The 11,818-nt window shown below is 36.5% G+C and overlaps 1 protein-coding gene across 3 annotated transcripts in view; it reads left to right on the top strand.

The window, feature by feature from the left end:
* The window catches only part of LOC110018465 (mitochondrial pyruvate carrier 4), a gene marked incomplete at its 3' end in the record, with an annotated part of 30,272 nt that extends 18,454 nt beyond the window's left edge, over positions 1–11,818 (top strand). For all 3 annotated transcript variants that reach the window (XM_020715785.1, XM_020715786.1, XM_020715787.1), the window contains 2 exon segments: positions 9,703–9,776; positions 11,566–11,818. In XM_020715785.1, the coding sequence (XP_020571444.1) occupies positions 9,703–9,776; positions 11,566–11,611 (120 nt within the window).

The following is an 11,818-nucleotide window of genomic DNA, read 5'->3' as shown; positions in this document are numbered from 1 at the left end:
CTTTCCCTAAGTTCCATCATCAATTTCTACGAGGCACTGTTGAAGGCGATGGATCTCCCTCTGTATTTCATCTCTGATAGCTTCCGTCAGATCCGCCAGATATCTCCGTGGTGACATGATTAGGGTTTGGGTTTGGGAGGGGTGGTTAAGGATTAGAAAAGAAAAACTTTTGGTAGATGGTTAAGGCATATGCTAGAAAAAATTATGATAGGATCAGGGTTCCACTAGCTCTGATACCAAATTTAATCCAAACCACAATAGAAATGAAATATTATTACTAAAATTCAAAAGATGCAATCGCGTCTCCTCTAAATAAGAACAAAACAACACACAAATAAACGGCCCTCTAGGATGAGTTTGACAGATATTAAATTGATGGTAGGCAAGTGTGGCAATTCTGGAAGGATTTAGAGGTGATGTCAACAAAGGAGTGGGAGGGAGGGAGGGTCGGTTCAGCCTCTTGCTGGACCAAGGCCAGGGCTGCCCTTGATGAAGCACTGCCCGGTTCAGTCAGGCCTTAAGCTCCGCGTCACCCATACTCTCTGCATGAATTTCATATTTGGGATAGTAGGATTGTTTTTCAAAGAATGTAACATTTATGAAGTTATAGTATTTTTTTTATTAATTTTTTTATTAACGGGAGAGTAGGGAGAGTAACATTTGTATCACTTTTTGTTAGAAGTATAACCACTTACGGCGGGGCGAGGACAAAGGAGTGGGAGGGACGGTTCAGACTCTTGCTGGACCGAGACTGCCCTTGATGAAGCACTGCCTGGTTCAGTCTGGCCTTAAGCTCCGCGTCACCCATACTCTCACCATGATTTTCATATTTGGGGTAGTAGGATTGTTTTTCAAATAATGTAACATTCATGGAGTTATAGTATTTTTTTATTAACGGGAGATTTTTTTATTAACGGGAGAGTATGTTTTTCAAATAATGTAACATTCATGGAGTTATAGTATTTTTTTATTAACGGGAGAGTAACATTTGTATCACTTTTTGTTAGAAGTATAACCACGGAAAATACATTTGATGGATTTTGGGTCAAACTTATGCGGTTTGGTTGGTGAATGTGAACAAAAAAGAACAAAATATTTTTAGAGAACGGTTGGATGCGAAAGATCTAACATGAGGGTATATTTCTATCAAAATATGTAGGTGGGCTTTGAATCTAAGGACCCTGCTTGACATTTATTAATGTGGTAGTTTTGAGCGCATCTCTGAAAATTTTTAGAACATTGTGAGAGTATTATAGACTTAGATATCTCAAGGAGATGTTTATTCTTCCTTTCAGCTATCTCATTTTGTTGTGGAGTCTCAACACAGGAATTCACATGATTGATATAATTTTTTGCAATATATGGCCAAGGATCGAGTTGAAGTATTCTTTTGCATTATCAATTTTTAGAATATGAATTTTACATTAGAACTGAGTGTAAATAATGTCATGACTGGATCGAAATATTTGTGTAATTTTATATTTCTCCTTCATTAGGAATATTCGACTGGTCCTAATATGATCATCAATGAATGAGATAAACCATTTGGCTCCATTGATGGTTTTCAATTTTGATTGTCCTTAAATATCACCGTGGATGATAAAGAAAGGATATGAGAGTTTGCACTGAGATGAAAGATATACATGACGACTATATATTTAGCCAATTGACAGATTTCACATTGATAAAATTTTTATTATTTATTAATAAAGAGATGTGGCTACAATTTTGCATCATAATGAAAGTTGGGATAACCTAAACGATGATGTGATAATAAAATTTGACTTTCAATAGACTCAGACACAATAAACTCAGAAACATGAGAAGAGAATATTGGAGAAGACAATTGTAAACTAGGAGAATAGCTCTCCTTGAGTAAGTATAGACCTTGATGCAATTCAACACTATCCATCACCTTTCTAGAGTCCACCACCTAAATATCACAAGAGTTAGGATAGCATTTAGTAACACAGTTCAAGTCATGAGTATGTTTTCTTTATGGAAGTAAGTTGCAATATATTTGGGGAACATATAGCATAGGAGAAAGTTAAATATCTTTGGAGACTTTTGCTCCTTTCCCAACAACTTCGGAGTGAGATCCATTGACTAGCCTAACAAATTTGGGATTTTTGATATCTTGGTAGTTGACGAGAGCATGAATGTCTCCAGTCATGTGTCAGAAACACCTGAGTCTATTGTTCAAGATCGAAATATTTCATTGTTATCAAGATAGGATGAGAATACGATACATCGGTGTATTATCAAACTGGTAGGCTTCTCAATTGTGCTAGTGAGAAGCTTCTTAAAAAACTCCAGCCCTTCGTTGGTGAAGGGAATAGGGTCAAAGAACTCTTCAGACAAGGTAGTAGCATGGATGTTGTTATTTTGGTCCTTGCTCCCTTGTCCAGGATCCAATCTGCAGGGTTTCCATATAGTTTCTAACACTTTTCCTTTGTGTGACCGAGTTTCTTGCAATGTTCTCAAAAATAGATGATTTTTTTTAGCTTTGAATTATGGGGGGGATTGTGTGTGTACACAACTGAGTGCTAGATAAACTCATGCTTCCTACTATCATAAACTTCTTTTTATTGTCTTCTCTTCGGACTTCAACAAAGGCTTCCCTAATGGTAAGGAGAGGCTTCATCTCTATGATTCTTCATCTAAAATAATTTAAGTTCTTATTTAGACCCATTAAGAACTTGATCATCCTCTTCTTCTTCACCATTATTTTATACATCAGGATATCTTGAGGGTACTTTTATATATTTGTATCGTACATATGTAACTGTAACCAGTACTTGGATAGTTTTTTGAAGTATTGAGTAACACTTAACTCTTTTTGTCGGAGCTCATGAAGTTGTCTCAATCTCTTAAACAAATAGCAGTGTTTTCGATACTCTAATAAGTCTCATGAGCTGCTTCTTAAATCTCTTGTGTTGTCCTGTAAAACAAAAAAAAAATCCTACTTCTATGGTCATAAAATTTATGAACTAAGACATGACCATATGATCATGGATCTTCCATGAGCAATGTTTAGGATCAGTGAGCTTAGGAAATATGCCCTCTCATGAGAGGTTCCTCGTCTTTTTCAACAAATGTACATAAATATAAATTAGGACCATTGAAGGAAGTTATGACTATTGAGTTTATTGTTTGTGATAGAGGTAGAGAGTTTTGGGGATGCTTGTATAGAATGCCTGGTCCTTGATTTAGAACTAAGCTCTAAAATAGAGCTTGACATCTTCATTCCATACTTTGTCATAAACCATACACATGTTTAGGGCTGGATAAAGGAAGACCTGGTTGGCTACTGCTTACTGTGATACTCTGGAAGGGGTGGTCAAGTCGTCAGAGGGATGGGTGTATGGAGAATGGCGGCTGCATAAAAAAAGAGTTGGGGAGCGCTGACAGATGAGTTTTGTCACAGGGACAACAATAGAAGGCCGGTAGAGGAGGGATTTCGGCTCTTGCAGGGTTGTTAAAGAGGCCCAGGAGGCTGTAGGATCACGCAAAGGAAGGCTTGCAGGCTGGCCGAAGGGATTCCAACAACTACAGAAATGATTTTATTTGAAAGTAGCATGCGACTCATGCATACCAGTGAGACGAGCAAAGCGAAGGGGTCTTTGTACGCTGTGACCTATCTACGGCAAATAGTTCGATCGGAGGTGGAAGCAAGGGCTTCAACTCCTCAGTCACGCGCGCATATGAAGGAGATAGACAACACCAACTTCTAGTGATCCAGAAGCAGACAACACCAAAGTCTAGCGGTCCGGACGACCTATACGAAACCAAAAACGAGGCTTACATTAACTATGAATTACCCCGATAGGATGCTCCAATGAGGCTCTGATATCATGAAGAAGGATGGAGAAGTTATATTATCTTATTTCTCACTTTTCAAATTACAACATTTTCCTTTATTTTATGGGGGACCACTAGGGCAAACATAATTAAGCCTATCATAACTTACCAAGAAACAAAACCAACATAAAAGGAAAGACATTCAAGATAATAAGAAAAAAATAAAAGAGAATAAAACTGTAATAGGAAACTCCCATAATTCACAATTGGGATGGATGTTTTTGATTTATTTCAATTAAAATGCATTTTTATTGCTTGGTTTTTTAATTTAAACTTGGATTAAGGTAATTAGAAGCCAATTTTATGTACTAGTTCAGGCTATAATGAGTGTCGACTGATGAGGTTTGTCATAGGGACAACAATAGAAGGCCGATGGAGGAGTGATTCTGACTACTGTAGAGTTGTTAGAGAGGCTCCAGAGCCTATAAGATCTAGAAGAGGAGGTCCTGCAGGTTGGCTGAAGGGATTTCAACAACTGCAGGGAGGATTCTGTTTGAAAGTAGCCTGCGACTCATGCATATGAGTGAGACGAGCGAATCAAAGGGATCTCTGTACGGTGCAATCTATCTTCCGCAAATAGTTCGATCGGAGGTGGAAGCAAGGGCTTCGACTCTTTGGTCACACGCGCATATGAAGGAGATCAACAACCCCAACGTCTAGTGATCCAGCAACAGACAACACTAAAGTCTAGCTGTCTAGACGATTTGAACGAAACCAAAACGAATGACGCCAACAGGAATGCTCCAACAAGGCTCTGATATCATGAAGAAAGATGGAGAAATTATATTATCTTATTTATCACTTTTCAAATTGCAACTTATCCCTGTATTCTATGGGACCTTTTCAAATTGCAACTTATCCCTGTATTCTATGGGGCACTGTTGTGAAAAAACGACGTCAATAAAACGAAAAATGGAACTAGAAAAAATTGCATGCAGAAAAAACACCAGAGCGACACATATTTACGTGGTTCAACAAAATTGCCTACGTTAACGGAGCTGCAGAGGATTTTACTACTTCGAGGAATTACACCGTCGAACATCTCGACTTTTACAAGAAAATCTTTATTTTCTTCTCCCCTTCTCTCTATCTTTTCCTCTCTTTCTCTTAACTCTCAAGATGACTTGGCTTGACCTTGCTTGACTTTGTTTGACTATGCTTAGCTTGACTTGCATTTCCTTTAAACCAAAAGAGACTATTTATAGAAACCATGAGAGCGGTAGGTGGGATGTGGAAGGTGAGCGGTGGGTGAGATATTTAATTAAGAAGCTAATTAAATTCGGTGGACCAGGTTTCTACATTACCCAACAATTCTCCAATTTGGAGACTGAGACATTGAATGCATCACCTACTAGCTGCATCATCTATTAGTTGTACCGAACTTTTCCTCAAATATGATATCTTCCACCTCTGCAACTCGAAGCCCTGGTCTTTATGCCAGAAGACCAGCTGAAGTCGAGCACAACTTCAGTTTCTCACGAGTAACACCCTCAGTTGATGTATCACCCTAAACGTAGCATTGTATCACCAAGCTCTTTCCTGGGTTACTCATGTATCTACTTACAACTCTCATTACATGAGCAATGTCCTGCTTCTGCTGAAAGCCCTTTTCAACAAGTCCAACCTTGTAGCTCTTACTGCCACCAAACGCAGTTTTTCTAAGCGCAGTCTTCACCCGATACACCCGCTTGTTGTGCAATGTCTTCTTCCTTGGTGGAAGGTCTGCCAGCTCCCAAGTCTGATTCCCTGGCAGAGAATCCGTCTCCTCCTTGGTTAGCTCTCACTCGCTAACTAAAATTCTCATCTTGCAAGATTTCTTCATAACTTTGTGGTTCTCAACTATTTGTCTGTACATGGTCCGATTTTCCCGCCTTTGGCGCTCTGCCACTTTTCAAGAAATGAACATTCTTCTGCTTCCCCATAATGCACCTCTGACTCATGTGTCCACACTTGAGTAAACCTGTAGTCATATATAGTGTGTCAATTTTCTTACTTCGAGTTATTACTAATGCTCATTTGGTAACCTTCCAGGTGTTATCTTAGAACACTATTTAATGACCACCCTCATTGAGCTGCCCAACAGAGATGAGGTTTTTGTTCAACTCAGAAACATTTCTAACATTTTGCAATGTCCATTTGCTTTTATTAGGGAGTGCAATATCAATGTCTCTCTTCCCCCACCATGTCCAAAGCTTTTCCATCATCAGCCAGATGTACCTTCCCAAAGTTACCTGCAACATAATTTCGCATTAACTCCCGGCGGGAATATATATGAAAGGAAGCCCCTAAGTCCAGTATCCAGTCATCAACAGAATTGTGAACTGTCAGAAATAGTGCATCATGTATTTCTTCAGTTACAACATTAACGCCATCATTCTCCTTATTTTAAGGATTCCTGCAGTTTCTTTTTATATGTGGCCAGCCTTGCCACAATTCCAGCAGGTTGTCTGCTGACCAGACTTTGATTTTGATTTTCCTCTGTTTGAGTTCCTATCATGTGATCTCCCTCTGGAATCAACATTCAGCGTCGAACTTGAACACGAGGCATCGCCAGAATCCTTTCTGCGCACATTCTCAACCAAAATCAAATCACGATATCATTATATTTTAACTTGGATTTACCTGCAGAACTGCTAACTATCATTCTCATAGCTTCCCAGCTATTTGACAATGATGTCAACAATATCAGCCACGTATCTCATCATCAAAATCAATTTCAACAGACGACAATTGATTTGTGATAGTGTTGAAATCATTCAGGTGTTAAGCAACAAAGACACCTTCCACCATCTTCGAAAACATTTAGGTGTTGAGCAACAGACACACATTCTGTCATCTTCAAGTTGAATAACTTTTTTCATCAGATGCACCTTGTTATTAGCCGATGGCTTTTCATACATACCTGATAAAGCTGTCATGAGATCTCCAGTAGTCCTCTCCTTGATGACGTTGTGGGCGACCGATCTCGACAAGATTAATCGTATAACCCCCAGAACCTGTCGATCCAAAAGATTTCATTCCACCTCGTCCATCTTTTATGGTCGTTTTCCGAGTAACGGAAGATGAAGTTTATTCCCATAGAGATAGTCTTCTATCTGCATCATCCAGTAAGCAAAATATGTGCCCTTGAACTTCTCGATCGTCGATGTCATCACTTCGTCTCCGCTCATCGTTCTTCTTTAGATTCGAACAAAAGCTTTGATACCAGTTGTTATGAAAAAATGACGGCAATAAAACAAAAAATGGAACAAGAAAAAAATTGCACGCAGAAAAAACACCAGAGCGACACACAGATTTACGTAGTTCGACAAAATTGCCTACGTCCACGAAGCTGCAGGGGATTTTACTACTTCGAGGAATTACACGTCGGGCACCTCGACGTTTACAAGAAAATCACTATTTTCTTCTCTCCCTCTCTCTCTCTCTCTCTCTTCCTCTCTTTCTCTTAGCTCTCAAGATGACTTGGCTTGGTCTTGCTTGGCTTTGTTTGACTAGAGGCTTGACATCTCCTTAAAGCCAAAAGAGGCTATTTATAAAAACCATGAGAGCGGTAGATGGGAGGTAGGTGAGCGGTAGGTGGGATGTGGTAGGTGGGATGTAGATGAGATACTTAATTAAAAAGCTAATTAAATTCGGTGGACCGGGTCTCCACATTACCCAACAGACACCACTAGGGCAAACATAATTAAGTTTATTATAACTTACCGAAAAATAAAACAAACATAAAAGAAAAAACATGCAAGATAATAAGAAAAGAATAAAAGAGAATAAAATTGAAATAGAAAACTCCCAAAATTCACAATTAGGATGGATATTTTGGATTTTTTTCGATTAAAAATACATTCTTTTCACTCAGTTTTTAAATTTAAACTTGGATTGAGGTAATGAGAAGCCAATTTCATGTAATAGTTCAAATGTGGAAGCAAGGGCTTCGAATCTTGGGTCATGCGCGCATATGATGGAGATAGACGACCCTAACGTCTAGTGATCCAGAAGCAGACGACACAAAAGTCTAGCAATCCAGACGACGCGAATGAAACCAAAAACAAATGAGGCTAACATCAAATATTAATGGCGCTGACAAGAACGCTTTGATGAGGCTCTAATACCATAAAAAATGTGGAGAAATTATATTATCTTATTTCTCACTTTTTCAAATTATAACTTTTCACCTTATTATATGGGGGATGATTGAGCAAACATAATTAAGTCTATTATAACTTACCAAAAAACAAAATGAACACAAAAAGAAAGACGTGCAAAATAATAAGAAAAGAATAAAAGAGAATAAAGATGAAATAGGTAAGTCCCAGAACTCACAGTTGTGATGGATGTTTTGGATTTAGTTCAATTAAAAATGTATTCTTTTCACTCGGTTTTTTAATTTAAACTTGGATTAAGGTAATTTGAAGCCAATTTTATATACTAGTTTAGGCTATATTGAGTCTATAAATAGTTATGTTAAGGCATGTAATTTATAACTTTTTCTTGAATAAAATCTTTTTTTTTTAGTTTCAATCTTATGATTTAAGTTGGATACACAACAACAAGCCTTTATCCCACTAAGTGGGATCGGCTACATGAATCTTATGATTGTAAGTTGGATGTTTGATTTTATTAAAATGCTGCACAAGTGCAACCATCCAATTTTGTGGGAATCCGCTTGATTTTTTATTTAATTTTTTTTTTATTTTTTTTATTTCATTTACATAGTATGTCATTAACTTCTTAATTTTTCTTTTTTGTAAAATGTGGTTTCATTATTTTGAGGCTTTGGATGTTGTCATACTTAATATATATATTGAATCTAATATACAGCCTAAGAACTTAAGACACAACCTATGTGTGTTTATCTACATGATATAACCAGTTGATTGCACTGTTATAGTCATACATTTGTTGTGATCATCTTGATGAACACCACAAAGTTTTTTATCATCAAATCAAATAGTGAAATACACATGATTTATACTCGATATTCGTCTTCTCACGAAGCTTAGAAGACAGAAGGACCAATGGTTATTCAGCATGACTGAGCTTGTTTGCACGTAGGATCACCAATATTTATTCATCATCCAAATGGTCTGGGAATCAAATGATGGAGAGATGTGAGGATGTAGATTCAGTGAAACTTGCTCTCACCGCTTTTTGTAGATGCCATCCATCACTGGCATAGAGCTCTTAGAATTGTGGGATAACTTATTCTTTGTCGACATTGCCTTAAGGGGACCTTATGCTGTAGTCAAAGTATAAGCAAGAGGACTAAACTCTATCAGTGCATAAATCTTATGGCGAGGTTTTTTTTGAGTGGAGCGGATGTGGGATGTGAGTATGAGCATTACGTACAAATGAGATCTTTTTGCCAACAACAGTCATTCATGAGATTTGAGTTTTATTATTTGTTTTCAAATTGAGCCAAGTTTTGGGAGGCAGTGATTTTGAATTCTTGTCCAGTGATATTTAATTTATATATATGTGCTTAAAAAATGACCACTGTAAAAAATGTCATTTTATTCCGTGCAGAATAGAATTATTTCAGTTCTTATGGGTAAAAAGTTGGATTTGTGACTAATGAACGTTTCTTTTTGGTTTTTGAATTGAGAATTTTGTCTCCCAATTTCACTTTTGATTTCGCTCGTGCTTGTTCCGTTATTGGGCTTTGTGGTATGCACCATAATTCCTCAAATGCTCCTGTGACTTTGAGCTGTGCTTGATGCAGTGACATTTCTTAACTGCTCTGAGCGCAATGTCTTTGATTTTTTTCATATTCTATATTCGGTTTTGTAGTCTAGTTTTATTATTTGGAGTTCTACCCTTGGCTTTAAATTTGGTTCTTTGCAGAAAAACTGGAACCTTTTTAGTGTAAATGTTGCAATGGCTGGCACTGGGCTCTATCAGCTTTCTCGCAAAATCCAGTAAGATGACGCTTTGTCTAATTGATTTCTTTTTCTGCTTGATTGTTTTGTGAAGGTTCGTTTCAATACGGGAGTACATGTTGGCTTGTTTCAATACAGGAGTACATGTTTTATCTAGGCAAATCTGTGCAGGCTAGTTTAGATGTTCAATGCTATCTGCAACAAGGCAACCTCTCATTATATGTGGTTTCTTTTAAATGGAATAAAGTGCCAAATTGCCCCTTGACTATTTATAGTCCTAGAGTTTATAAAAATACTAAATAAGTCCCTGTACTCTTTTAATAGAGGCTAAAATAATCCTTAGTGGGGATTATTTCAACCCATATTAAAAGAGTTTGACTAAATCAACACTTTATAAACTCTGGGACGAAAGTGACTTCTTGCAAAGAATCGGGCCTATTTTGACACTTCTCCTTTTAAATGTCTAACTGCTTTAATGTTCTCATTGTAGACAGGAAATTTTCTATTAGCATTAACATCTGATCGTCTTGGATCTCTTCAAAATATTCTTAACATTTTAAAGGAATGTTTAGTTGAAATAATTCTTTGTTGCCATATGCATATTCAAAATTTGCCTTTCAAAAGGAAAGTTTTCCAACTTTAATTACTTTAAAGAGTATGTTTGTTTGTTGTTTTTTTTAATAGCCATTAATGCTTATTCGAGTGGCTGATTTCCGCGTAGAAATAGCATGTGATATTTTTATGATGTCTTTCATGAATGCTTAGCAAAGAAAGATCTACAAGTTTAACCTTCAATACATAGTATGATGTTGACCAGCCATTATGTTTCATTAAGTCATCTTTAATACTTTTACCCCTACCATCCCTTTCCCATAAGTATTTTTCACTCTTCTTCCTAATTTTACAAAACATCTACCATAATAGTCTAATATCTGTCGCACATCAATTTGGTTATCAATAACTTCATATCCCATGACTCTTCTCCATACAATGTAACCTCCTATTTCAGCTCAGACATTACTTATATCAAAGTTGATATGTTGGACTCTGCATCGATATAAATAGTATTTCTTTGGCTAAGATTAAAGCCTCTAAACATCTAAATTTTCTCTTAATTTTCACTTTTGTCTCGCTTATCAGAATTTTGCCACCTTCAAACAACATAAAAGATTGTTGTATTACAAAAAAGAGACATTTAATGTCGATCCTTGATTTTATTTATAATCCAAATGTTATTAATGTCTTTGTAGCAATTAAAGCTTATTGAAACACTAAGTTCATAACATGCTTTTATAGTTGAGAGTATTATTTTATGCTAGCAAAATATTTTATTTTAGATAATTAAACATTGTTAAATAAAGAAACTACTAATACAACTGAGGCTTTTCTTTTGTGCTGCTGCTTTTGGTAAAGCTGCTATTACACAATAGAAAATTTTCTGTGCAGGCAAAATCAGAACCCAAACATAGCAGAAAAAATCATGCTTCTGCTCTTACAAGAAAGAAAAACTTATAAAAGCACAAACAGAAAGAGCTAAAACATTTGAGACTTAAAATGCATTTGCACGAACACATTTTCAACCAAAGATGAACTTTTTTCCTGTAAAAATTTGAAATGAAACGTGAATGTTCTTATGTTAAGGTTAATTACTTTGCAGGGAGAACAAATCTACAAAATATGCAGACTTTTTTCCAAATAAATTTTCATACTTCTAAAACAAATCCGTTTTTTTTTCTGTGAAATACAAAAATATAGCCGTTTTATTTCAGTAAAATGGCTTGCTCTCAGAATACTGTTTTTATGGTTTGTTCACCTTGAACTTTATCAGGAAGGACTACTCATCTGATGGGAAGGAAGAAGCTGTCATGGAATGAAGAACCACTTCCCCTCCAAAATGGAGAAATCTTAGAAAATATAATTAAATTTCTCAATGTGCGACTGTTTCATTTTTCTGGAATGCAATTTCTGTATTTCTATTTGTGAGAAGGTTAATTTATGTTATGAAATAAGTTATGTAAAATTATTGGCTTCCAATGCTTCCCATGGCTTATTAGCCAATTAGTTCTGCTTTCACCTTTTTT

This window comes from Phalaenopsis equestris, unplaced genomic scaffold, assembly GCF_001263595.1.
Source record: "Phalaenopsis equestris unplaced genomic scaffold, ASM126359v1 Scaffold000022, whole genome shotgun sequence".
Taxonomy (NCBI): domain Eukaryota; kingdom Viridiplantae; phylum Streptophyta; class Magnoliopsida; order Asparagales; family Orchidaceae; genus Phalaenopsis; species Phalaenopsis equestris.
The sequence above is the reverse complement of the archived record's forward strand: the minus strand, read 5'-3'. Positions and strand labels throughout refer to the sequence as shown.